Source organism: Scedosporium apiospermum (assembly GCF_000732125.1).
Source record: "Scedosporium apiospermum strain IHEM 14462 chromosome Unknown SEQ_SAPIO_0101, whole genome shotgun sequence".
Classification (NCBI taxonomy): domain Eukaryota; kingdom Fungi; phylum Ascomycota; class Sordariomycetes; order Microascales; family Microascaceae; genus Scedosporium; species Scedosporium apiospermum.
Window position 1 is genome coordinate 372,215 of NW_015971802.1, and position 27,743 is coordinate 399,957.

At 51.8% G+C, this 27,743-nt stretch overlaps 4 protein-coding genes and 1 pseudogene across 4 annotated transcripts; 1 reads left to right on the top strand and 4 right to left on the bottom strand.

The window, feature by feature from the left end:
- Positions 1-569: 569 nt before the first annotated feature.
- SAPIO_CDS6285 (uncharacterized protein) lies at positions 570-4,102 on the bottom strand (the record flags this gene model as incomplete). The annotated part of the gene is made up of 5 exons (XM_016788428.1): positions 570-1,289; positions 1,350-1,518; positions 2,037-2,298; positions 2,393-2,478; positions 3,402-4,102. The coding sequence occupies 5 exons, from the start codon at positions 4,100-4,102 to the stop codon at positions 570-572; spliced, it is 1,938 nt and encodes a 645-aa protein (XP_016642009.1).
- A 614-nt stretch (positions 4,103-4,716) lies between these two features.
- SAPIO_CDS6286 (Uncharacterized protein) lies at positions 4,717-5,769 on the top strand (the record flags this gene model as incomplete). The annotated part of the gene is made up of 3 exons (XM_016788429.1): positions 4,717-4,890; positions 4,947-5,364; positions 5,429-5,769. 3 exons carry the CDS (start codon positions 4,717-4,719, stop codon positions 5,767-5,769), a joined length of 933 nt encoding a protein of 310 aa, XP_016642010.1.
- A 452-nt stretch (positions 5,770-6,221) lies between these two features.
- SAPIO_CDS6287 (Uncharacterized protein) lies at positions 6,222-7,042 on the bottom strand (the record flags this gene model as incomplete). Its single annotated transcript, XM_016788430.1, has 2 exons — positions 6,222-6,848; positions 6,989-7,042. 2 exons carry the CDS (start codon positions 7,040-7,042, stop codon positions 6,222-6,224), a joined length of 681 nt encoding a protein of 226 aa, XP_016642011.1.
- A 1,444-nt stretch (positions 7,043-8,486) lies between these two features.
- SAPIO_CDS6288 lies at positions 8,487-12,305 on the bottom strand (annotated as a pseudogene; the record flags this gene model as incomplete).
- Positions 12,306-21,904: 9,599 nt separating this feature from the next.
- On the bottom strand, positions 21,905-23,510 carry SAPIO_CDS6289 (Palmitoyl-CoA hydrolase; the record flags this gene model as incomplete). The annotated part of the gene is made up of 2 exons (XM_016788431.1): positions 21,905-22,858; positions 23,238-23,510. 2 exons carry the CDS (start codon positions 23,508-23,510, stop codon positions 21,905-21,907), a joined length of 1,227 nt encoding a protein of 408 aa, XP_016642012.1.
- Positions 23,511-27,743: the final 4,233 nt, after the last annotated feature.

Sequence of the window (27,743 nt, forward strand, 5' to 3'; positions counted from 1 at the left end):
AAGAGCCGCAAAGCCGGTCTAGTTCAGTCCATGGAGCATGCAGGCAGAACACCCTCCCAGACCGGAGCCCCCCCAACGTCCCCCACCCCCTTCCTGCAAACAAATTCGCACTATCTCTCTCCCCGGTTCTCATCTCGCATCAATTTCGAGTTGCTTAGGGCCAACCAGAAGGCCCGGCCGCCCCTCGCCATTCCTTTTCCCCTCAGTGTACACCGGCCTTCCAAACTATAGGCCATGTACAGATAACCCTGACCCTTCGTGTCTTTTCTAGCCCAACGATTTGCATTTCGATGGTCCGTCGTCGCTGATGAATGTCACACACCCGGCCATGCGGCAGTCGAGGTGGTCGGGGCGGTCGTGGGGGGCGGCGGGCGGCGGCGGGCGTACCGAGATCCAAAGACACTAAGATGTCACTTTGCCAGTATTTGGAATATCTGTTGTCTTATCAAACGCAATTACCTTTTTCCCCCGCATTCTTTGCCCTCTACATATAATTACATGTTGGTTTTCCAAGCCTATTCCAACAGACGCCCCAGCAATCCAGCCTGTGGCGAGAGTGTCCAGCAGCACTATGATACTCCCAACTCTGTCTGAGCTGATGGGTCAATCCCTGCCTTTTCTAGATCCGCCGCCAAGCGAGCAGCCTGCATTTTGGCCACCGGGTGCGTTTCGACAACGGAGTTCAAAAGATTAAACAGAAACAACGCCTTGTTCCGACAGTCCAGGTTTTCCTCCTGCACAGAGCGTTCGATGAATACCAGAGCAGTCGTGTACACCAAGAACACTAGTATAGGATTCCTAAGCGCTATCTTCAGACCCTGCCAAACGCTCAGCAGTTGGATGATCTTGTCCGATGCAGCGAAGACCTGGTCCAGGCTTTGACGGACTATTTCTTCGGGAACCGGGCAGCCGTCATTCCGCGCCTTGCGTATCACGGCGTTGTGGAGACAGATGGTAGCTACGTGGAATAAGATGTTGACAAACACCGAATGTTGGCATCGGTATGGCGGGGATAGCTCAGGCAGGAGGGATGACACGACACCCAGGCTATTGTCGATCTCGACGTGGCGACTCCAATAACTGTCTGCTATCGTTCCGTTTACGCCATCCCAGGGGCATGGCGCAGACCTAGCTTCTACCGATTGGCAGAATAAATGCGAGAGGATCACCCTAAGGCCGAAAATCGAAGGTCTCGTTGCGGGATCTTTGAGCGCGTCGTCGAGAGTGGTCGTGACCACTTCACGGCCGCTCGAGAAATTGTCTTCTGGGGCGGGGAGGAAATTGGAGGGCTAAAGCGACGTATAAGTCTTTGGGGTTGAGAACTGCTCGGTGGGGGAAGTAAGTCCTACATGTTTCACATTATTCAACAGGGGAAGGCCCGTGGTTGCGGCGACCAGACAGTCGGCCGAAAAGCCGACCCACCACGTCCTGCGACGCTCCTCAAATTCCGTCCAATCTTGAGGAGGCTTGACTAGCGGCATAAAAGCATCGCAAGTGCTTGGATCGCTCTGATCGAGTCTGTGAAGGTTGAGCAGCTGCATGATACGTATGCTCTTCGACAGGCTTGTGGAGCCCCTCATAAGCATGGATTGCTGGGACTCAAAGTACGTTATAAGTATCCAACACTGAGCATGTGCTACTGTCACGAAGTCTTGGTCCTATAAAACGGCCATGCCATGATTTAGACGGATGCGTGTGAGTCGGCGGGGACCGACCGCCGGGGGAAAGTTGGAAGCGGGCACGAACTCTCATCTCATCTTCCTCGGCAAGGGCCCGGGCATGTCTATACATGGGCATTGCCAAAGATGCATATGCATGTGTGACAGACGCCGCTGATGCCATGATCATTAACTGCAGGCAGCGGGGAGGCTGCCGAGAACGGTCTAGATGTAAAGAGGCCATAAAGCTATCTCGATGAATCATCGGCGCTTCGTGATACAATTTGTCAAAATAAATATCCGTGCTAGGATAGTTATTAGTGATTGGGTATGGGTGGGCATTAGAGACTTGGGAGCAGGAAAGGAGGGTTGCCTCACAGCTCTTCTTGAAGGTTCGGATCGGAGTCTGGTAGCTGCTCAATGATATTGCTCAACTCGGGGACGAACGTAGCACAGTCGACCGTATTGGCCACTGAGCTAGATGACTGCGATGCGTGACCACCGAATTCGGAAGCAGGTGCCAGACGTTGAGTAGTAGTGCTGGGTGAACCAGTATCAATATCGATATCGGTATCAATATCGGCCTCGGCATCAGCATGGAATTTAGCAGTAAAGCTATTGAACTGATTTTGCAGTTGATCTGCCTCAATGGTGGTCAAATTGATGCTTTAGAAATCGAAGGCCTCGTTGGTGCTGAGGCGTGAAGCACATAACAAGACCAACATTGAACCAACCTATCCTAGCCTCGAGATCTCGGAGCTGCTTCCGCTTGCCAGTCGCGGTTTGCCTTGAACTCGGGTAGACGCAGTCTTCGTCCGCTCTGGCACAGCGGACACATTGTGGCATGTGGCGATCGCATTTGAGCTTTTTCCTCTTGCAGGGGAGACAAGATAATCGACTTGATCCTTCGGATGCGGTAGCCATTGCGTTCACGGTCGTATATAGAGAAGTGTCCCAGGACAATGGAATCGGATGAATTGTGTTTTACTTGTACAAAGGACGTTGGCCGAAGCTGATGTCGTGAGACCACAGCCAGGCAAGACACCAACCGACTCATTACTAATCATGCATTCACCCAGTCCATGATTTAAACTTCTCTACCTTCCCGTTGGCGTCGGCCTTGGAAATCTCCATCTCCGAGGCTGGTCACATGTCAGAGCGCTCAAAGTGGTCGGGCAGAGAGCCTGAACACCACTTCAACGTTGCCTATGCCTCTGAGAATGGCCATTTTCCGGTAGTGGAGCTACTTCTGGAGAGTGGTGCTGATATCGATTGAGGGATTGATGGAGTCATTCTCCATTTGCCACTGCTGCCTTTGAGAATGGCATCAATATTCGCGATGCCAGCCGCATACTAGACACTGCTACTTCACCACGCCCTCTGATGCAAATACATTGACCATCCGATATTGACGGTAATTCATGGCCTAATGCTTAATTACATCGATCTGCCTTGGGCGGTTACCCGGATACATGCCCACACATGTTCTCAACCATTTATTTCACTCGGTCGGTGTTGCTGACCTCCCCATTCGTCCACAGGGGACTTTATAACCTCCTCCCGGGAGCTTTAATAGACTCCCGGGATCAAACGGTATGGAACTCGAGCCTTGATTGCCTCCCAATCTTGTCCGTACTGAAAGTGAATTAGCTGGTGTCCAACCAAACATGAAGCAAACAGAGTACGAGAGGGGATAGGAGAAAAAAGGAAAGCTGAGGTTCACACACCCTATTAGAGAGATACTGGTCCAGAACAGGAACGCCCCTCGACGCAAAGTCATAAAAGAAAAACGAGAAGACGGCCAGGCCCCACGGCCACCCCCCAGAAGTGAACGCGTAGGCAGAGCGCCAGATCGTATAGCCGCCGTAGTTGATGTGTCTCGCGAGGGAAAACAAGCCATTAGCGTATGGCTTGCCTTTATTGGATGGATTCCTCTTGAAGAAGGTGCGCTGTAGTTCCGAAATCATCTCGGTCGATATGCCGGCGACATAGAGTCCGATACCGATCATGACGGCAGGCGACTGCAGGAGGGATTCCAGGGGCCCGGGAGCGGGCGCCTGCGAGGTGAGAACCCAGAGGGAAAAGAGAGTATTCAGGGAATTGATAATTGTGTTGAAGGCTGAAATGGCAGTGGCTTCTCGTGGAGGCATCTCCTGCTCCGAGACGTAGAGCATCGTTGCGATCTGCTTTATACTGCTGCCGGCCGCCATGAGCGAAATGACGTGATAGTAGGGCTGCAAACCCCCCTCGGTCGTGAAAACGGTGGTAGGGAGTACCGGTTGTCCGCCGAGTCTTGTGATGAAGTTGGCTGCCCACCCGTTCCGGATTAGATAGGTCTGGAGGAAGGCGTCGGCCGCGCGAAGGCCGACGAAAATCGTGGTGCCCAAGGCATTGAACCTCTTGACTCGAGGCACGTTGTCGCGGAGTTTCTTCTCCTCCGCCATGTCGTATTAAAGGGAAGCTGGATGATAGATGGGGTTAAGTGTTTATTCCGACGGTCACAGCTGGGAGCAATTAAATACTTTGACAAAGGTGGGTACGTCAAGTTTTGTTTATTTATTCATTCTTACAAATGAAGAAGAGAAAACAAGAAAATGAAAGAACGAGGCCGAGGGGTTCGCAGTAGACCGAGTCGAACAAGGTTCAGAGTCGGAAAGTCTTCCATGTTGCTTGATAATGTGGCACTAATATCGGTGTCCGACAGAGTCCGACGAAGCTGAGGCGCGAACGCATCCTGATTACTTCGTACTGCGATTATGAATCCGGACTTTCCCTTGGAAATTCATGATCTATCAACGCCGCTTAATCGGACACCGAAAAGAAAACCAGCAATGCCTTGAATTTATAACATGGCGACAAATATTGTTGCTGACGTTGCCAATGCTGAACTTAACTCGCCGCGGCGTTCAGCAGATAAAAGCGCGGCGTCCGCCTTTCGTGTTGGTTGATCTTGTCTTTCCATCCCATCACACTCGTCTCTCACGACAAATGAGCGTCTAGAATTCGAATCCTATTTATACCAAAACCCTTCTCTTATATAACCTCCCCGCCTTCCAACATGTCCAGAATCTTGACCGTCTTCGGAGCCACTGGCACTCAAGGAGGCTCCGTCATTCGAGCCGTGTTAGCCGATGCAGCTCTCTCCGCGGAATTCAAAATCCGAGGTATTAGTCGCAATGCCTCACAGCCATCTGCCCAAGCCTTGGCTGAGAAAGGCGTCGAGGTGAAAGAGGTAAAGTCCATATTCATTCACCAAGGGGACAACACACCCGCTAACGTCTCAAAAAGGCCGATATGGGCTCGAAAGCCTCTATCTCCGAGGCCATCAAAGGCTCACACACCGTGTTTTTGGTAACCACACCAAGTTTCACGACCCAGGAAAGCCTCGAATTGGTCCACGGCAAGAACGTCGCAGACGTAGCCAAAGAGCAAGGCGTCGAGCATCTCATCTACTCGTCCCTCTTGAACGTCACCAACGAGACCAATGGTCGGCTGAAGCACGTCGCCCACTTCGACATGAAGGCCGACGTCGAGCAGTACATTCGCTCCAAGGGTATCCCGAGCACTTTTGTTCTTCCGGGTTACTTCATGACGAACTATTCGGCCTTCCAGATGTTGAGAAAGGGCGCGGATGGCGTCTATAACTTGACCTATCCTGTCAGCGACAAGGCGAAATTCCCTCTGTTTGACGCTGGAGCCGATACGGGTAAGTTTCAATTTTGCTACAATTTAGAAAATATTTTAGAATTCAAACATTAAAATCGAATTAGGCAAATACGTCGTCGCGGCCATCAAAAACCGCTCCAAGGTTCTCGGGAAACAAATCCTAGCCGCGGCGGACTACTACACGCCCACCCGCATCCTCAGCGAATTTGAAAAGACGACCGGAAACAAGGCGACTTTTACACCCGTCGATTCGGAAGCCTATACGAACTTCTTCCCCAGCCCGATGGGCAAGGAAATGCTTGAAAATCATTTGTTTATCGAGGAGCCCGGCTACTACGCTGGAAGGAGCCTTGAGGAGAGCCGTGAGCTTCTGGAGGGTGTGGGATTGAAGCCAACCACTTGGGAGGAATTTCTGGTCAAGAACAAGGACTTTTTCAAGTCCTAGGTATCATGCGTATCATGCCATGTGTGGTGATTGAGAAACCCGGCAATTCTTGGAAACACTCATGGCCACCGTTGAAGATGGTGATCTTGGATTGATATGGTAAGAACGCTTGTGTAGAATCTGTATAACCCCCCAATAAACTGTTTATTTCCTCCAACCCTGCTCCCATTCGCTCGTTCGTCTCTCTCTCCGCTCCCGGTCTAGACCCACGATCTCGACCCAAGAGCTTCCACGTCCGTTGATAAGAAATATCTTCTCGTGCTACCACCTTTAAGCGAATGAACAGGCCCGCTACCGATGTTATAAAGAAGTTGCAGAGAATCGCCATAAACCAGAGCAGCAAAGCCACTCCGGTCCAAATAACATGCAAGCAGAACACCCGCACCAGACCAGACCCCCCAACATTCCCCTTTCCCCTCCCGCGAACAACCCATCCTCCACCTCTTCCCGAATCAAACCTTCAACCCCATCAAAATCGTCCCATCCCTCTCCCCCAACAACACAAACCCACACCTCGCATAAAATCCCATCACCTCGGCATTCTCCCCCGCAATCCCCACATGCACACCCCTACCCTTCCCCCCACTCAACCCCCCCTCCTCCGTCTTCCAAATCTCCATCACACTCTCCAAAAACCGTTCAATCAACCTCTTCCCCCACCCGCCACCCCTCCATCTCTCGTCCAAATCAATATGCAACGTCGCCCCATACTCCCCCACGATATCCTCCCTGCTCTCCTCCAAAAGCCACGACGCATCGTACGCCATCTGCCTGAGACATTCCGGGTCTACCTCGCCCGCGCCTTCCTCTCCCTCGGGGATGAGCCAGTCTCTTCGCGGTCCCGGCCCGGGTGGGGGCACGTCGCGGAAGAGGATGGTGGTTATGTAGGAAGGATAGGAGGCGATGAAGGACGGGATGGAAGGGGTGCCGACCACGTAGCCTACGGCTCTGCCAGTTGAGTCGTCGAGGACGAAGCAGGTTTGGGGGGAGAGATGGGTGTATTGGTGGGCCCAGAGGTAAGGAGCTAGGGCGATGGTATCGGGGGAGCTGGCGAGAGACTCCGGGAGGGTTGCGCGGCACTGGATAGCTTAAGGGTTAGCATTTCTTATCGTCTGAATGATGGACTCGCACGAGGTAGATTGCTTTGGAGTGTGGACGAGATAAGATGCGGTTATGCGTCCGGATGTGGGAGCAAAGATGGCGGGCATCTCCGACTAACAATGTGCGCCACAGCTTCAAAATCCTCGGGCTTGTAAGGTCGAATAAACGCCATGTTCTTTTCCTCTGTTTGGTTTATCCGCCAGAAACGGAGAGGGAATCGTTTCGTCAAATATGTGATGGAGTCTCAAATGCCCGGCGAGAAAAATTGTTTTAATAATCGATCCGACCCCTCAAATGAAATGTCAAGGAGAAGGAGAGAAACTGTCCCCCCTTTATAGCCGTCGAATCCGTCTTCCCTCCCCGTTCGACTTCTGTCCTTCCTTCCCTCGTTCCCCGCGTATAAATCCCACCATCCACAACCAAAGGAAAGAACGACCAAGATGCGATTTACCGGCCAGTCTTCAAAGGCCGGTCTTCAAACAATAGCCCGATGCTTACTTCTTCGCTCAGGAGAGGGTAAGAAAAGAGAATTCTGCCCGGAGGCTTCCCTTTACTCGGCCCACGCATCGCCGGTCCCACGGCCCGGACGTCCCACCCGATGGCTCTCAGGTCGTTCAAAATCCACCTCCTCCCCATGGAACAAGACCACACAGAGCGCTGCACATCCTCTCTCACATCTCACAGCAGTGAAACCTCCATTCTCCCATTTCACCAGCCTACGGTGCACAGAGATAAAATCAAGTGAAATTTCGAGTTCACATCACTCGGTCGCTGAGAGTCATTACACCTTCACTCCACGTCAAGTCTAGATCAAGTGGACAGGCACAAAAAGTTCTATTCTCTCGATTGCTCATCATAGAGTTCTAATATTTTCTTCTGCTTCCACTAAGTACAATGGTATCAATACTCTTCCCTCCCCCGACTTCTTCACCACTTAATGAATATTTGACAATAAAAACATCTTTCCGCCCAGGCATAGACCGAGAGAAGAGAAGAAGCGAAGTTAAGGAAAAAAAAAAATAGATGGGAAAAAGAGAATAAAAAGATAGAAGAGAAAAATAAGAGAAAAATGATTCGGATGGAATGAACATAAATAAAGTCAACAGTCGGGGCAAATTGCCAGCGCCCATAACCTCAGGACGGACTCCGGAGGAAGATACAAAAGGAAAAGAAAAAAAAAAACATTCCAGTCTCTTGTCAACCAAATTACAGCCGAAACCGTGCACCTATCGCTCAGAACCATTATCCCAGGTATAAGAAGAGAAGAGAAAAGGGCATTGCCAGACTTTTTGTGCCGTAGGGTCCCATATGCATTCGCCATTGTCGCGCCCCGTTAAGAAAAGAAACCGAGAATGAAGAAAGATGTCGAGTAGATGAAAGAAATCTTCAAAATTGAAGTAAGGAACTTGCAACTTGCGCTAGTCAGATACCAGTCTGGGGACCCAGCCAGGGCAAAGCGCAGGGAAGCAACACTGATGGAAAATCTAGAACCTGGCACGCCAGATTCAGTGTTGAAACTCCACGAGCCTAGAGAAAAGGGGCCGAGTTGAATGCACCAAGTCCCGAGCGGTAAGGCAAGGCGAGAGGGGCCGAGAAGCTCTACTCGGCTCCTCTACTTAGATCAATCCGCCGGGCATGCCATTTGTCGTTACCGTTGGTGGATGGCCGTGCGCCGAGCTGTTGGTCATGTACGGAGGGCTGTGGCGTTGTGGCGCACCATTCCTTGAAGCGCCGCCAAAGTTGGCCTCGCTCGTCACCTTCCGAAGCCTACGCCGTTCACGGCCAAGAACGTCTTCCTCATCACTCACCGAGAAGGCGCTCCGGTTCTCATCTCCAGAGTCCGCTCCATTCGAAACAAAGGGAAGCTGAGGAGTGCTTAGGTTCATATCGTCACCATTTCGGCCCCCGAGGTTGCCGAAAACGTTGCGTCGACGAGGGTTGATCGGCGGCACCGGAGGCGCGTGCATCTGGCTGTGGAGATTAGGGGTCGATGCAGTCGAGTTCAGAGTTTTCAGGAGGCTGCCCGACCTCGAGCGGGAACCACTCCTGGACCGCGTGCCCTCCTCGGGCAGGTCGACTGTCGGCACCCGGGATGTCGATGACACAAACGTCGGCTCTGAGATGTCCCTCTTCCGGACCACGCGCTTCATGCTCTCGTCGAGCCGAACGGTGCCGTTGTTCGAATCCTGTCCGGACACGGCAGAGATAGAGGGGGAGGGAATCGGGGGTGCCGAGGGTCGACGCGGGGACTGAGCCGCCATTCCGTTGGGAGTGTTCCTGCCAGAGGCGGGGCCGAAGGGTGAAGGAAGATCCCCCATTGGCGAGATGGGCGACGGGATTCCGGAATGGAGGCCGCGCTGGCCATAAGCTTGCATGGGGCCAAGTCGGTCACCCTGAGGACCGGCAGGAGAGCCTGGGTAGCCGGCCCCAGGTGGCATGTGGGGGGACCGTCGAATATCGGTGCCTGGAAGACCTGGCGATCGCATCATGGGTGCCTGGCGGGGAGGACCTTGGTGGGGAGGACCTTGGTGAGGAGGACCTTGATGGAAGTCATCTCCAGGGCCGTTGCCGTTCATCAGTCTCGGGGGTCGGCTGTGCGACCGTGACCTACCGCCATTACTGGTTTCCGACCCGCTTCGCTCCCTCTCCGTCGTCCTGGATGGTGGCCGAGAGTTGTTTCGAGACCCAGGAGCGGGATACACCATCCTGGGCTCCGCGCCAGGGGCCCGCTGCTGGTATGTTACGGGTGGTGGCCGCCTCTCCCGCGAAGGTGTGCGATGTTGTTGGGGCCTCATCTGCGTCTGCGGTGGAGGACCACGGTGTGCTGGGCTGCCCTGCTCCACAGTCGGACCCGCTTGACCCTGATGGCGCTGCTTTGTCTCCAACTCCTTCAGCCGTTGCAACTCGCGTCGTGCTTGCCGGAATTGCTTCAAACCCGCGTGCATATTGTCATCCTTGTCGTCCTTCTCCTGATCGCTAGAAATCTTCCTAGGCGGCGATCGTTGCCGCTCGGGGCTCGAAGGCTCCTCCTGCATAGGAGAGAGGGGGTGATCCTTCTCTTCGAATGCCTGCTTGTTCGGGCTAGTGGCCATGGTGACGTTGCCAAGGCCGAGCATCTTCATGGCCTTGGGAGGCGCGTTGCTAGGCTCTCGGGTTTTCTCAATGAGGGAACCCCGACTCGACTTTGGCCTAAGCAGGCTCCCAAGGGGGCTGGATCGCAAGGAAGGTTCTGCGATGGGTGTGGGAATGTTGCTGAAGTCTCGGCTGCTGGTATCCGACTCGACGTAAGAGGTCAGCCTCTCACGGACGCGACGGGCGCCATCAGCAAGTTGGCTTGCAAACTCGTCCTTGACGCTTGCCCTCCTCGAATTGGCATTTGTAGTATTAGCAGTGTCCTCGGAAAGCCTCGAAGATCGGGTCTCTGATGCTGGTGTCTGGTCGCCGGCATTGGACGTCCGTGGTTCGGCCGGAGTAGATATTGGCTCGCCGCCGTAGTAGGAGAGAGCCCAATCGTTCTCTCGCACGCTCCAAGGGTTCGGATCCCCAACGAGCTCGTCGAGGGCCTTCGAGTTGAATGGTTCCGTCGTATATTTAGACACTTCGCCGGGGTGCTGGGGAGCCGTCTCGTAGACGGAGGACGCGTTGCTATCCGATCGAAGATGCTGGCGCACCATGCCGCTCAGGCCGGAGGGAGGGCCGAGGGTAGGGGAATCATAAGAAGAAGGTTCGGTTGACGCAGGCGCAAGGCTGGGAGTAGTAACCACACTTGGCGGGCCGTCAGAGATCTTGGATGTGAATGAGAGAGGTGTGGGGAGAGCAGAAGATCGGAATGCAGGATGATCTTCGTCAGAGGGACGGGCCTGGGCCGGAGGAAGAGTTGGAATGTGTCTGGCGGGCTGGTTGTTGCTAGGTAGGGTATCCTCGTCGTCATCATCGAGGAAAGTCATCGGTGTCGCCTGCTTGGCCGGTGTTGACTCTTGTCTTGGAGGTGAGAGCGCCCTCTCCGTTGCGGAGGGGTTCTGAGCTGCGGCTGGTGAATTTGATCGTCCGGTGCCACGCGAGGCATTGGACTCGGCACGGAACTGACGTGTCGGTGTCTCACGACCCTGCTGTAATTGTATCTGGCGCTGAGCAAATCGAGACTCATCGTAAGGCTGCGCTGGCTTCTGGAAGACGCCCAACGCCGTCGCCTTTCCCCGATCATTTGGGTGAATGGGGAGAACCGTCTCCTCATGGTCGCTGATCGGCGGGCTTAAAGGGGGTATCGCACCAAAAGGTTTATTCTCTGAGATGCCGTTTGTTCGGATGCCGAGATCAACGGGCTTGGTGGGCGCAGAGCGGGCCCCGAGAAGGGAATTACTTGGCTGTAGGTTGGGCGCGCTCGCCTTGGAAAGAAGCCTCCGTTCCCCAAATGAATATCCGGTGGGCGAGTTATTTTGCGAAATGTCGGGTGTCCTCGCGCTGACTTTCCGGGAGAGTGTGTCCAGTCGAGAAAAAGCCATCGACTGGTTATCGTGAAGTTCTTGTGACAAGCCCTGCTCATACAATCTTCGAGTTCTGGCGACATGCCTTTCTCCACCAGGAATCGGACTCGTTGCGGTACTGGACCAATCCTTGAAAGAGCTGGTTGGTTGGGACGTAATAGAGGTGGCGGCCGTGGAATTTCGGCTGGCAGAAGGGCCAGACGAAGTTGTAGACGCCGTCTCCCTCTTTCGGTTGTACGTCGCGATGGGGGATTCTGGTCGAGAAGTCTCCAGGTCGGATGTCCTTTCCGGCTGATCGTGGGAGTTGTCATTATCAATGTTGTTTCCCCCAGCCGCATTTCTCTCCCTCTCGGCCTGCTTCCACCTCTGGAATGCGGACAGCGAAACGTCATCCTCGTACAATGGCTTTCCCAGCCCACTGCCTGATGAGTTTGCACCCGCAGGAATCTTATAAATCTTTTGTCTTCCTCCGAATAGAACATTTCCTTCGGTTGGGCGCGGCCTGGTCATCACGCTGCCAGTGTTCGTCGAGTCGGCATCCGATTGTGAATTGTATGAGTTCATGCGTGTGAGAGAGGGTGGGGCCCGTATCGACTCAACCTCTGCAATATCACCGAGACCGCCACTAAAGGAGTAGTCCATAAGTCTAGACTGCCTCTTGGGGAAAAGAACACTATCGTCGCTCGCCTTTCCAATCTTGGTATTCGGATCATCCTGCTCTCGCAACATGGAAAATCGAGCCGACAGGCCAGTCATCAACAGACTCGTTCTAAAATCGTCAGTGCTCGGCAGTGCAGCACTAATATCGATTTCCTTCTTCACAGGCTCTTCAATAGACTTCTTGCCTCCCCTAAAAATGCGGAAGGGCCCCGAGGAGTCGACCTCGACCGGGGCGGCAACGACAGCGGCCGAGTCATCCTTGGCCCTGCGCCTGGTCTTGAATCGATGCATAGTGATGCGTATTCGTTTGCTTGGCTTAATCGGTCAACCTCATGGAAGAAGACGACTGACGTTTTGTCCTGGTGAGTCAGAACGACTTATATAGATAAGCACCCTTAGGGACGACTTTGGACCGGATGGGTTAGATGGTATGAAACTGTGACTTAACGTTAGATTGGGGGGCACACAAAGATTCGAGTCGGGCAGTGGGGGGTGTGGGCTGTGCGGAATTGATGGGGATCTGGCATGGATTCGGGCCCTTGATGTTGCCGTGATGTGCTTTAAACGAAACTTGACAGCGAAGGGTGGCGAGCTGTTCACGCCCATAACGGCATCAACAAATTGGAAACCCAGAAACAAAAGAATAAAAAGACATTCGAGGGTTCTCTGCGACACTTGTTCCGTCCTCGTTATCGGACTCGAGTGTTTGTCTGTGTGTGTGTGGTGCATATCAAGAGCCCGTGTTCCGGCATCTCGAGGACGCAAACGCGGGTGGGTTACAACGTAGGGGGCCGACACACCTTGATCAAGGTTTACACGCGTTGCGTTGGTTTGATCAACAGGCAAGGCCCGGTCGGTTCAGCTGCGCACGCGGCACATCCAGGAAATGCCCGGTCGGAAGGAGAAAGTGTTGCTGATCGACAGCAAGTTTGAGCAAAAAAAAGAAAAAAAAAAGAATGAAGTTGTACAGAAATTCTGGAAGCTGTATTTTCCGGCAGAAATCGAAACTCGAGCACACAGGTTACCCCGAGTCGAGGGTGGTTTCGTTGGCGAAGGCGCGGGCACGAATGTGTGACAATCAACGTTGACTACGGACGGGCTCGACGCGGCAAGGTTCGTACGCTGAGGTGTAAGACAAGATGACCTTGACTAGGGTAATAGATGAAGGTCTGGGAAACGCAGTCACAGACTCAGTAGGCTCTCGATCGGGAATTGGGCGTGTGCTTCGGTGTCAGAAGTGTTTTGAATTGTAGTCTCGCTTGGGATGAAAAGTTGGGAGTCGAGTCGGCGCGCTGGAGTGTCGAAGCAGTTGACAAGACGAAGAAAAGAGCGAAATGGTCGGGAAGTCGAAATGAACGTTTTGTTACGAAAGGAGCGGCTGAGACAGAATCTCGTCGTTGATGTTAAGGTGAAGCAACGCAAAGTGAAGAGAGGTTACAGAGGAAAGGAGTGGAAGGAGACCGGAGAAAAGGTCGTGGAGATTTGGGACTGAGAAGGAGGGCCTGGACGAGGGGGTCAGAGACGGGGCGAGGGAAGGGGTCATGGAAGCAAGGTGACGAGATTGACATGCTCTGAAATCTACGCTACAAAAGTAGTGTACATATTTGGTATGTATGACGAGGATGGATCAATCAATTGTTTGGTCGGCGTTTGGCACAGGTACAGGCAACACAGCAGAGCACAGCACAGGCACTTTCTCAGAGATTGATCAAGTGCATTGGCCTGGCACATGGACGTGGGAGGAAGCACGATATTCCACAGCGTTCGTACTACGCTATATTGTGCGGAGGACATTATAGTACAAAATTGATGCACCTTAGTGGGGACCCGGTACTTGCCACTCTGCTTCACGGTGCTTGTATGAAAATGTACTGCCCTACAGCTCAGGGTAGAAGAAAGTACAGAGCAACTCTCATTCCAGTTTATCAGCTGTTTGGGCACTGCTTTTGCAATGCAAATGGGTTCCTAGTCCTCTAAGGTACCTCTCAAGCATTCAAGCATCCAAGCAAATCCCCCTTCATCAAGCAAGAGCTAGACAGGGGCCCCTTGCATGTGAACCTGGTCGGCGGACCCTTCCCCCTTTCACTTGCTCCTTGGAGAAAGCGCGATACAGCCAAGCAGGTACCGTACCGTGATCCGTACAGTGCGCAGATATAGGGTCCGCTCAGAGTGGTTTTACGCCGATGGTTGTTTTTCCTTCGTTAATTGCACTCCCCGAGCCGTTTCTGTACTAGCCCCTAGAGTAGCCAATCCACAAGCGTCAGACTCTAAGTTGTACTGTCCTAAAGCAGTAATTCCCACACTACACTACAAGGACGAAGGGCGTAATGCTTTGCTACAATCCGGTACTTGAGAGAGTCGGGAAGGTCCTGCCATCCTCTGTCCCGCCCCCAAGCCGCCAAAGGCAGGCACATCCAAGGGGTCCACCATCACCAGACTTCATGTCCTGTACAAGCAGTGTGACCATGTGCTGCAAGGTACCGCTTTGTTGCTGCAAGGGGACGATCAAGAGGCAAGAGGGTGGGCAAAACAGAATTGAAGTGTGATATTGGCCGAGAACTCTCAGCGACACACTGCTCTTGTCTAAACTCATACAAGTACGAAGCACTCCGTTCCCACCTGTCGCACGTCAAATCTCAGGGCCAGACTAGCCATTGGCTGTCTACGAGGTAGGCTAGATCTCAGTATTTCGATCTCAGGGGGGTCTGACGGAAGGAGCGATTGGCTGAGAAAATAATGGTGCCTGCCAGCAGTTTTTAGTGCGTCGGTTAACCATTTCACTGGCGGCGCTTGCTCGGCACGTCTGGCTCCAGAAAGTAATGGGCGGACAATCCAGTTCGATTCGCAGTGAACCCACCGCTGGCGTCGTGAAGACTACGAGGCATGCCCGCTCCACCATCGAATGAGACGAGAGTGGCGCTCGAGAAAAGTATTGAGCGAATCGGCATCGAGTTGCAAAACCAGTCGGCGATGTTCCGACGTTAAGTTTGCTAGTTAATGGTCATCCAGGCTCTCTACTAGAAACCCTCTACTAGGCTTCAGAAGGCGTAGCAAGATTCCGCGTCCACATTCATTTGTTCTCATCTGGGGAATGTCTGTTTTGGGGGAGGCAACTTTTCCAGATCCGATATCAGAGTCGGATGAATTAATCTATAAAACACCAAATTGCACCAAGTCTTTGGTCCTTAGAAATCGAATCCAGAGGCCACGAAGCCATCTGCTTCGTATCTCAGTGCGGCCTCAGTCTAGACCCTCAATGTCGGAAATGGCTGGCTGCCACTGTTTCGTCCCACTTGAGCGTGCACTCTTGCGCCACAGTCGACTTTGAAACGCCCATTCACCGCATCTAAGGTGATCGAGTGCCTGGTAATCACATCTCGTTTGCACCGGATGCGATGGCAGAGCTACCTATCTTGGCGCGATGCAATATGCATTTGAGCGCTGTACGAGCAGTGCTGGTTTCCGAAGCACCGTAACGCACCGGAACTACGTTAGTACGAGTACGGATATTCTGAGGTAACCCCTGCAGAGCACCTTGGTCACGGACTGCACTAGGAGATGCACTCTTTGACACAAACGACGGAGTCCTCGTACGAAGTATCGTCGGGCGGTTGACCTCATCCCGACGATGGCCACCGCCCTCAGGCGTCGTTTTCCACCACGGACGACGGATGTTTCCGTACATCTCCGACCATTCAAGGTCGCTGGCCTTCCTCCGTGGCTGAAAGCCTGCGTTTTCCTATGGAGATTACCGGGGGTTCCCCCAAGGGGACTCCGCATTCTAAAGTTGCGTTCAACATCTATTCTCCGTAGAGCCACGTTGCGTGGCCAGTAGCCGGGCTTTGCCATTCCAAGTTGTGGAATCGGACAATTCCAGAAGAGCTCATGTGCTGCCCATTTGGGAGCCAAGATGACAGTTTTCAAACAGGAAAGGCTCAAGTGGAAAACTATTTGGCACTACGTTTGTCCAACCAGCAGCCTCCCGTGCTAGTCCGCTTCAAATCCTTCTGGCAGCATGCTTCCCGACCTTCCAAACTAGCCTTACTTCGTACTTTGTCGTTGGCCGGATCTTTCCAGCTGCAGGCGATGTTGCAACGACCTTTCGATGTCACTCCCCGCCCCTCCAAGCCCAAAAAAAAGAAAGAAAAAGAAAAATGATAGACAATTGAAGTGCTGTACTCTACCAGTTGCTGGCCTCATCCTCTGAACCATTTCGGCGATACTCTTCCGCCCCACCCCCTTTTTCCTGCCGATATTCTTCAGCCACGATCTACCGTGCTGCAGACACTTAAACAACATGGTGTGAAGGGGAAAGCGAGATCGGAAGATCGGATGTTGCCAGCCACGGAAAAAGAACCTCGATCGGTGAACCCATGGTCTGTCCCGCAACCTTGATACAACATTCTTACCATCCATATTTCCAGATGAACTCATTCGTGGTTCGACCAAGAGGAGGTTACAAAGCGGTGCGTGCGGCCAGAAGGTCTCGCTTTTGAGGAAAAGAGCATGGCTGGTAGACGGAAGCGGAAGGGCCACACGCTAGTTCCGCCGTCTTCACCATTGGGATCTAGCTTCCGGGAGCCATTTAATCAGGGAGCGATATTGAGGCTTAGAAGCAACTCAGCTGGTTCGAAGTGCAGCTGGCCATGGATAAGCCATGTCTCTCAGTGCCGCTGCATCTTTCTTACCTCACTATTCATTGTCCCTCCCGAACACAAAAACATTCTGGAAGAGCCTTTCTCATCCGGCCATCTTTTTCACCTAACTCCAGATGGACATCTATCTCGCCGAATTGCAAATGCCGAGACGCCACTTAATGACCTCTTTAGCACCAAGGCGTGGCGTGAGTCTTTTCAAACGTTTAGTGGAACCATCAAATCCTCTCCTCTGCTCGTCCAGCGCCTGACGTGAAACGATTTTTATGGTTTGATCAAACAAGAAATTCCTCTCAAGAGTCTTGATCCACTTTCCCGACAGAGCAAAGACCACAATGAGGCTATGAGCTGCGAGGACGCTACGGGTAAGATGCCAGCTTGAGAGGCGCTTGACTCTCTCGGTCGAGCTTAGGGAAAGAGGACGTGTGACTAGCCTCCAACTTTGAAGATTCATCGAGAAGTTTTTCGTTCTCAACTTCAGGGGTAAAAGGGGAAAAGAATGATCGTCCCTCTATTTCCACACCCTCTTGGCGCACAGTCAATTTTCCTTCCGTCTCATTCGTTTTGAAGTCACACTGTCCTGTACTTGTGACCAAAGTACATTCCTCTACCAGACGCCCGGTCCACAGGAGACGAGAGAGACGAGAAAATGTGGTAAACCAGATTATAACGCTAGGCAGGCATCCCCCCTTCCCCTCTTCCCTTTTCCAGGATCGACGGCGTCCGATCCGCGATCCAATCAGAAGCGTGTTCCTGAATTTGTGCCCCGTTTTCCATGCAAGCAGGTTGGGGTCGGAAGGGACAGACCAGTCCGATGCATTTCGATGTTCACAGTCACAGTTCAGGGGCCAATCTCTTTTTTTTTTTTTTTTTTTTTTTTTTTTTTTTTTTCCGGAGCGGATCCGTTTGAATTGTGCACTATGACAAAGTACTGCATCTCGAGAGCCACTGAAATGTGTTTTCCACCCTCCTTTCAAAAAGTTCGCATGCACCAGGCGAAACCAACCAAGAGATACCTGAGGAATGCAGAGGATCTGGATCTTCGAAACCTGTGTCTGTTCGAACAGCACAGATCGGATCCGGCGATGACGTTGTGGGATGATTGTGTTAGTGGGTTGGGGCGGTGCATTCACCGATCAGGGACAGACCTCAGCTTCCATGGACAGCCAAGCCCAGTGCTTCCCATCAGTGGTCTGTGAAGTATGTACACTAATTTGTAGGAGGTTGAGGACGAAGCCAGTCACGAGAGAGAGACTGCAAGGGACAAGGGAGAAGAAAAGAAGGAGAAAAATAGCCAAGAACCCGATGTCCATGAGCCGCCCATTTAAGATTGGTCTGTTTGCATTTCCATCAACTACTTTGTAAGAAAAAAAGAAAGAAAATCTCGCTGTAACGACGGGCAGCCAGCCCTTGCTTGTCGCTCCAGTTCCCTTCTCTTGGGTCCGGGGAACCGACGCTACACCACTCCAAAGACCGAGATGCACTGGTAATAATGGGCCTGTTTTGTTGGATTTGACCAGTCAAGCCCTCGCTCAACAATAGGATTAAGACAGCCTGCAGGGTCTTTCTTACTGGAGCGTACGAAGTAGTACAAATCCTTCTGCACCATGAGGCAACCTTGAAATGATAATCGAATCAAATCAATCTAGTACGACTTCATAGTACAAGCCGGTGCATGAGCTTCTGCCTGCAGCATACTATGGAGTCTTGGGGCATCCATCAAATGTACGCCGTACTCCTTTGCAGTCTAGACCACTGCAAGCTCTGTCCATTATGACGGAACACTTGGAGGCTGATTCCTTCTTGGCGGTTGCAGAGATGAGGGCTTTCATCCTACGAGGGATTATAGAGCTGAACTGATCCATCTGCATGGCGTGAGGGAACAAGGGAAGCGGGAGGGGAGTGAGGCCATGGGTTTGCGAAATTTGCTGTTTCACCATGGCGACGACCCCATCCCCGGCAGCAAGAAAAGCAACGATTATTTGATTAATGCCTCTCCATACATTTGAGTACATGCACTCTAGAATAGAATATAATTTCGATTTCGACTCTCTGAGTGGAGGGCTTCACCACCAAGATCTTGCTGTGGGGAGTGCGGCTGATTGACGTCGTCTTGGTCCCTGAACTTGTGGGCTTAGATGATTCCGCAAACCTCGCTGGAGATGATGTCGAAGGCCCCGAGATTTGATCACGCTGTGCTTGCAGCAAACACTGGCGATAATAATCCCAATAATCCCAACCGCACTTCTCCCACCCGAAAAAAATACTAGTGGAAATCTGCGAAATCTCGCTTATCGTTTGGGCTCGGCTTTTGGAGCCTTGGTGTCCTCAACAAGGGCACCAAGTCGTATACGAAGTAATATTCCAGAACATTTGGGCCTCCCAGTAGGACGGTAAAACTCTACACTATACTACATTACGATGGGATCGGCAACGTCACAATCTTAAAAACTGAGAGAAGGGTTTGTCTTTCCTTTTTTTTTTTTTTTCCTTTATTTTTTAGGCTCGGGTTCGCCCGAATGCGGCCTTAATCAAAAATCCTGCCAAGGGGGAGAAGAAGATGTGGCAGGGGTTCGGAACGGGCTGGATATTGGATCTTGTGGAGAAAGGAATATGAGGTGAATTATGGCCCACCTCTCATCGAAAGCTTTGCACCATTTCCCACATATTCCGCGCAGATGTCGACGCAGATGGGCGGGTGCAATTTACTTGTACCTGCTGCCGCCCGCACTTTTAAAGTTATTACAAGTGGATGGAAATGAGGGCGTCTTCCTCAACCCAGCACGAGGCATATGCACGTCTTCCTGCCAGACCTCCACAGAAGTAAGAAGTAATAGTGGACAGTATATTATTACGCCAGGATGGACTCCCACAAATAGACGCATTGGACGGACAAAGACACAGCACGGTGCATCACCGGCAGCGTTTCCTTTAGCATGCTTCGTGAGAGAGTGGCATGCCATGGCCAGTGGGGTGTGCTATTTTCTTCGTTGGCTATTACACTACCTTCGCCGAGGCCCCGTTTGCTGTTTGCTGGGACGCGATTTCTTTCGGGTGCCAGACCAGTGCGACGATGCGACGATGCGATGGCACGCATTGATATGTTGATGTTGAAGCCCAAAAGAGAAAGGGGCCCGTGTTTTTCGTTGGAGTACGTATGGGAGTACCTTTGTCAATGTATCAAATGGATCGATGTCTTCTTGGTACTCTGGGCCTGCGTGCTTTGAGTGTGGCTTGAAGTCGTTCCGTCTGTGAGAGCCATTGATCAATCAACCGACATCGACGACAACACTTGAAGCAGCAAGAGCAGGATTCACTGGGCCGGGGCATTCTCTCCCTGCCCGAGAACATATCTGCATTTATTCCCCAAAAGGTAGCAGGCATTTGCACCAACCAGACTTTACCTCGTCGGTGACATGTCCACTCGTCTATCTCATGGTCACATTCTTCCAACCTCACGATGCCTTCTGCAGCCTTGTGTCCCATTCCTCTTGACAGGTGGGCAACTTGGGCCACCGGTTCCGGGCCTCTGGAATGGGGACCTCGCCCACTCTAAAATATCAGGTTGGCCCAGTCTCGATGGATCTATTTGTGGTCTAAAAAACTTTCCAGCGTTTCACCACCTCAAGGGAGTGGAGTGTATTAGGTCGCCCCGCTAGGGACTCGGCACAAAAATCGTACACACCCAAACTTGGGCTTCTGCCTCGAAGCTAGTGATTGCGGACTCTGTGGAGGAAATGACCTAATTTGAATAGCCTCCTCCGATTTGGTCTTGTCTCCGTTTCTCCACGCGTGTTGCTTTGGGGTAAAACTTGCCGATGGACTTTGTTTCCTTCGGATGTGATTCGAGATGCGTGTAAACAACATAAAGACCCACACGAAAAAGATTGTTGTTTCGTTTCCCCCACCTCTCTGTTTGCAAAATCCGAGAGAATTATGAAGTAAACCTCCAAAACACCCCTCCAACCCTCCCGAAGCTTATCTCTCAGATCGAACGAGGATGCAAGAGGTCCTTTGTGGCGTTCTTGGATGGTTCAATGTTTGGGAAGGGACAGACAACAACACGCAGTCCTGCGCACGGATTCCTGAACCAAAAAACGCGTCCAACACATTCGCGTCTTGGAGGGCGGGCAATAATATTAAACAGGACGTAACGTTTTCTTCGATGACACTGACGTCGTCAGTTCCTGCGAGATCCGGTTGCTTTCTCATTTTACTTGCACGGACGGCAGAGATGCCGGTGAGGGAGGGATCTTTGTGATCCTGGCGGCGTTGAGGATGAAACTGCGTACAGAGTGGAGGACATAACATGCTTGGTCCTACATGTTCCATGAACAGACAGAAGCAAATCCTGTCTTGATACCATATTCCTTTCCACAGGTATATATCTAGCTCTATTGTTTGGCAATATTCTCCATGCTCCCTCGAGGAGCATGCGTAACCCGCAGGCTTGAGTTACGGTATTAGACTGTCGACTAGAGAGTTTCAAAGTGAATCGATGTGCATAAATCAGTAACGACTGTGGGCTCTCTAGCTCTCTGAACGTTAGACATCCAATCCCCAACGCCGCTCCCAATCTTGAACATCTTGCTTCAATATCCTTAGAGAAATCCTTTCCGGCCATTCCAAACACCCCCGTATCCCTCTCCCCTCTTTAGGTCTCAACCGTGGGCCGTGACAAGGAGCACCTCGATGTTCGACGAAGCTGCCCGCCAGAGGGGAAGAAGCCCAACGCACCTTCCCTCAAAATCGATGAGAGCTCCCGTGATAACTTAATATACGATGACAGGGCAAGAACTTCCAACCGAGCAGCTCAAGCAGCAATACTGCGACTAATGGCCAAGTGGTCATTGGAGCGCTCAGAAGGTTAGAAAACTGAAGTTTTCGTAGCTCGTGGCAAGCAATCAGGAATTCGAACCTGAGAGCGCGCCACGAGCGAGCTTTTTGCCGCTTCTTTTTTTTTTTCCCCAATCTTTTCTTCCCGTTTTCCATTTCAGGTCAAGGGCGACTCCTGATTTCACTTTAACACTGAAAATAACACGCCAATGAGCGTTGCTAGTTACAGAACAGTTAGGAAATATGATCTTTTTCTCAAAATAGTAGGAAAGACTTACTGCTCGAGTCCTGTCGCTGCCATCAACAGCGTAAAACTGACGCTTCCCAATGCCGTTGCAGTTCCAGTCCGGGTTATCCCGAGCTCCAGGCTTGTCACAGTAGGCGGGCGCCTTGAAATCATTATTCGCCGAATTCCACTGGAGGTCCGTAGGTAAAGTACATGGCCTGCTCGTCGCCCTGATTGCCTGTATCGAACTTTCCAACGGCCGAGAAATCCTTCTTCAAAGCGCCACCGGTGACAACTAACGGACTGGCCTGATTGGCCGCCGTGATGTCGGGCCTGGACGCTTCGTCGATCCGTAGGCCATCGGGCTGTCGCATGTCTAATGTGGCAAAGTACTCTTCACCGGAGGGCTCGCAGCGGCGGTATTGCTGCAGGTAGAAGAAGCATTGGCTGATTTCGTCACCGGCTGCGTCGCCGCCAGCAGGGCCCCCCTGGCTGCCCTGCAGGTCGTTGATGTACGCGTCCAAAACCAGATCTCGGATCTTTTCGTGGAGGGCGTTCTGCGGATGGAAGACCTTCACCCTGTTGCCAATGCCGCGCCAGAGGGGATCTTGGATGCCCTCGGTGTTGGGATCGCCAACCTCGATGGCGTCGAAAAGGGCATTCTGGAAATCGTTATACGTCTTGAACTTGGCATTGATATCGGCGGCAGCGGTGACCTTGTCAAGAGCCTTCTGGAGAGGTCCATCGACGGTGTCATCTTTAGCTTCGTTGTAAGGGTAATGGAAGAGCCAGAGGTTGGGATTGTGCTGGTCTGGCTCATTGACTCCGGGCTCACAGTACCTATGGCCCTCCATCTCGCCGTCGGTGGGGATCCATTTGACGCCCTGGTCTTTATTCCTCGACACCGCGTCCTCGATGGCCTTGTTTAGCTGGACGCTCATGTCGTTGAATTCTTTTCGAAGGTCTTGCGTCAGTTTCGTATGCTCTTTTCCGTCATCCTTGGGATTGGCCGTCCGGGCGAAAGTGACATCGTCGCATTCGGTTGTCTCGACGCTGAAGAATTGTGGGAAACCCGTGACGTAGAGCTTGAAGCCGTCACCGGCCGGGCCCTTTGCGACCCTTCTCGACTACCTTCTTGATGGTCTTGTCGATATTGTCTGCAAGGTTCGGGCTGATGAGAAGGTCCCAAGTGACATCTCTTTGCTCCTTGCAAGTCCTCTGCGGTGGACCAGCACCGAATGGGAGGTGCGTCTCCAAAATGCAGTTGAATATGATACCGGGGAAGTCAATGTCGTTGCCTCCAACGCTCGGTGAAGCCATGCTTGGGTTTCCGAACCTGGGGCGGTCGCCTTGACGGAGTCTACTTAGCGAAAATGGCTCTTACAATACGGGTAATGTGGACAGGCCCATGTATTACTCCCCATACTGGCTACTAGGGACGCCCGAGGTATCCTTGTCAAAGAATTGGAAGGCCTCGACGTCTGCTGTGCTGGATCCAGAACATACGACGTTGTCGAAGTCGTGTCCCGTGGGAAGCCTTGCATCACCGTCCATCAGAACGGGGTAGGCGTGGTTATAGCGAAGGCAACGGTAGGAGTTGGAGATATAATCTCCGGCTCCGACACCTGAGGAGTGGGAGTCTCCGAGGGCCGTCCACTCCAAAGTGTCTCGACCGAGGAGCTGTTTGATCGTTTCGATCTTGTTTGAGAGTGGAGAGGCAAGTGCACCAGACAGAGCTGTCAAGGCCGTGAGGGCCTTGATCTTGGAGAGGACAATCATGTCGTAGGGAGTTGATGGGATGCTTTTCTGTTGCAGGATAGAGTGCTTGAAATAGGCAGGTCAAGAGACAAGAGACGTTTGGTGATGTCCAAGAGCTCTTCTTCTTCCAACAACACAACGTCCGTTCGTGCCCTTATAAAGTGTGCCATTCTCTCTCGTTGTGCCCTCATCTCAAAGCATGCGAAACGGAAATTAACACACTTTGACGATTCGAGAGTGTTCGAGGAGAGGCGCGGCGGCCCCCAAAGTTTGCACTTCCCCATCCATCCTCATGCTCTGCGACAACATCGCCAACAACGGATTTAAATAAATCTTACGTGGACCGGCTATGACAGCCGTGGTGGGATCGATGGAAACTGCACACAAGCTCCATCTACACTCGAGCTGGGGGTAGAGGTTAGCCTTGTCGATTAGCAAAATATTTAGAGCAGAACGCACGAAATCGCCCTGCGACTGGCCCCCGAGACGTGAGTTCCCCGGCCCCCGAAGGATGAAGCCTACCTACCCCCGAGGGATGAACCCCTTCGGCCCCCAATCAGTGATCCTCAGCCTCCTCATGGCGAATCCCTCCGCCCCCGAACCCCCCGAAGCCTGAATAGCCCCGAAGCCGGCATACTGGAGGGAATCTTGCCGTCTAAGACTCTGTTGTAAGGTTCTGGGGCTGAGATCGGGTTTGGATCAATAGTATTAGAATCCTGTAGGATCCAGGCACCGTTGTAAGGCCCTGCAAACCATGGATTATTTCATCTGATGTTCGTAGGAAAACACGTATGGGGAAGGATTGTAAAAAGAAAAGAAAACGGTTGTGACAGTCGCGCGGTTCATCTTTTCTTCTTCCTTCTTCCCTCCTTTCTCAATTCTACGTCTACCTGCTCCTACTCGAATGTCCCTTCCACTCCTACAAGTACAGGAAATCCAGAAAAGCCAATCTAGTGTACGAAGTACAAATAGAAATGCCTTTACAAGCCGTAGAACCGTTGAGGGATGGCCAATTGTGAGTGCCTCGGATCTGCAAATCCCCTGCTATGTTCATCTATTTTGGGTTCATGGGCAGCTTAGAACCCCAAGGAATTATACTTGATCATTGACGAATGTTACCGAACTTAAAAATATCAATCGAAGTGGTGGTAAGCTCGAAGGAAGCGGCGCATGTCAGGGTGTTTCGTGTATGTTACACAACATCCATCACCTCTTTTAAGTTATTATTGCCAGCAGCTCAGCCATCGCCCATCCACCATCACCAGACATCACATCTTCATCTCACCATCCATCATACACACAGAATTCTATCCTGTTCAAAACTTCTCTGACAGTTCCGGGAATTATACGGATAGATTAACCACTCACTGATTTTTTCCCAATAATCTCATCGATGCAAATTCTACTCCGAGACTTGGCTGCCAGGGCCATATCTTTGTTCCCATGGGCTCAACAACTGAGGCTGGGTGGTGGCGACGGACTCGCACTCTCACCAGACAGCACCTCGCCTTCGCTAAAGTCTGATGAACTGCCTGGTGGAAGCCCTCTCAGCCTCTGCGAGGTCTCACGCCCAACAGACCTCTTCCAAATCACGTCTGTCGAACTCACCAAGCAACCACTATATTTGTACGTCAAGAATTAGAGTCACCGAGACATCTTCCTACTAATTATTGGCAGCGACGACGACTTTCTTTTTAACCTCTATGGTACCTTCCAAGATTCCTTCCCCCGAAATGCGACCATCGACGTGAGGATAGATTGTGGCTCCCACTGCGAAGAGTACGGCAACCCACCGGGTGAAAGGCCGGGCGAGACCTTCACGATCGACTTCTGCGACTTTAGTAGCATTCAGCAGCCTCTAGGCGGGAAGAAGAATGTGACTTGTCCACCTGAAAAGGGTTGGGCCTTGATTACCTCGCCGGCATTTGTGTGGGAAATGTTCCTTGGGCCAGCCGTAAGTTCTGCATGCTTCACTAGATCAGTAGTCCTGGCTAAGGAAATTAAACAGGGCTGGTATAACTTCACTTTCGACGCCAAGACTGCCACGGGTGAGAGAATATACTGTTTGACTGCTGAGGTCTGCTTGAGGTGGGAAGATGAGAAGAAGAATATACCCGATCGGAAAGGTCCTTGGAGTGACTGCAGATGGCCGCGATGAAAAGGAAAGGGAATGAACGAGGCCTTGGCAGGTGTCTAGGAACACTCAAGCTACTCCACCATCTCACCTCTCAAGAGCCCAATACAGAGAGGTGGGACCTACGTACAATAGTGCACCGTACCATTAAATGGTTTACGGATAATTAAAGCTTGGCATATCCGATTCTAAGGATACGCGAGATGAGAGGGTGTGTCTTGCTTTTCCCGAAGGATCGAAGAAGCAAGTTAAGTTGAGCGATCGGTCCCTGAGAGGACTGAGACAGACTGACTCGAGAGTGTGTTGTACCGCTTTGTCTTCTTTCGAACAGTCTTGCCGGGTGGGCTTTCGGTAGTTCTTGGCTTGCATAGTCCTAGTTGCGGCTGCAGGATGTCAGTATGTGGAAGAAGCCAGGGTTGAGGGTTGAGTAGTTCTACTCGGTAGTCGCTTCAACGGGTGGTTATGTATTCAACCCGTAAACTGCGGTCTGACAATCGTCCAAGAGAGGAGGCTAAGGCCATCGTTCCCAAATGTCTCTTTTTAAACTGAAACTAGATATTATTAGAACGTTTGAGTGGCGGGAAGTTGTTGACCGATTGAGTCTGTTCCTAATCTAAGTCGCATGCGAGTCTTCCACAGTAATAAACCGGTCTGAATCAAGCGGCCCAGTAACACGGCAACCTCATCCCGCTCCCGGACACTACTGCAGTTCTCATCTCTGCATTCTAATTTAGACGTTCCCTTGCTGTCTCTCTCCAGAACCGATAAACCAAGGCCCAACCGCCCCTGTGTCTCGTCATGGGACAGGAATATCTTGGGATGGCTTGAGTGGTGCTGCTCATCCTGCGACGAGTGTTGGTCGTCGAACAGGAGGAAGAAAGATCACCAGATTAGATTGTCTAGAGAGAGAACGATCTTCTGGACAGGGGTCGGGAATGCAGCACCGAGTTGGATTGAGGCTGTCATGGTCGATAGCTGTGTTTGATATGGTTGTTCGGTATCACTCGTTGTTCAATATTGACCCATCTTCACCTCCAGCAATAGATTTCTCTACTATTTTGCAAAAGCAAGACGATGGGACGGAAGAAGAAATGAAAGGAGCATTATTCAATAAAAAAGAATTGAATCAAGAACATACACCAAGGGTCGAACCCAGGAGGTACTGAGACGTATCTTAACCCACTCTCCCATGCCACTTGACCATTCTACCCTCTCACCCTCCCATCATTGTACCTCTCTGCCTTCCCGGTACTCGCTCGACCATTCCTAGGCCGTTTTTGAAGATCGAAGTTGGCAAAATAGAGGCAAAAAGATAAGCGAAGGCCCTGATTCCGTAGAGACCAAGTCAAAGCAAGAGGACGGAAGAAAGAAGAGCGCAAGGCTGTAGGGCAGGTGAGGTGAAGCTACTTCGCTGGAGGAAGATGTATCTTATTTTGGATCAAGTAGTCAAGTTTGTGGGAACATGAACATGTAGATGGTATCTTTTGTCCCTTTTTTCCTTTGTATCTTGGGAATGGATTAGTCGATGTCCTCGCCGAGGTGAGAAGGTGAAGTCCGGCGATGTGAACTTGTACTTGATACGCTTGACCGGTGAGGCCTTGGTAGTGGACTATAATGGCAGGGACTCGCCGGAAAGTATTGAACTTATGTAATTTGCTCGAAAGTACAGTCTGTCGTTGGCATCAATGGCATGCAAGTCTGATATGGCTCGGAAGGTGCTCTTTCCATGGTTGAAACAGGTGTGGAGGTGGAGCTAATTAATCCGCCTCGGCAATTTTGGGAAGCGCAATGAACAACCTCGACGTAAGACGAAATCCATTCTCGCCTCGCTACGATTAGAGCGTAAGAACTTTGCCGAACACTATCCGGTGAGAAGGCTGTGTGTGGATTTACACATCGCCGCAAAACGACGACCCATCGGCTGGGCAAGACAACACCTGGGATGGTCACGGCGATGGGGCAAGACGGGCGCTTCGGGGGCTATCCCGCTGGCTCAACTGAGGCTCGCGTCGCCAATGCGGAGGCAGGACAAAGAAGAATCCGGAAACAAGCCGGAGATAATCGATTTAAAGGGCAAAAAAAGGTCGATCAAGCTGGGACTCGAACCCAGAACCTTTGCC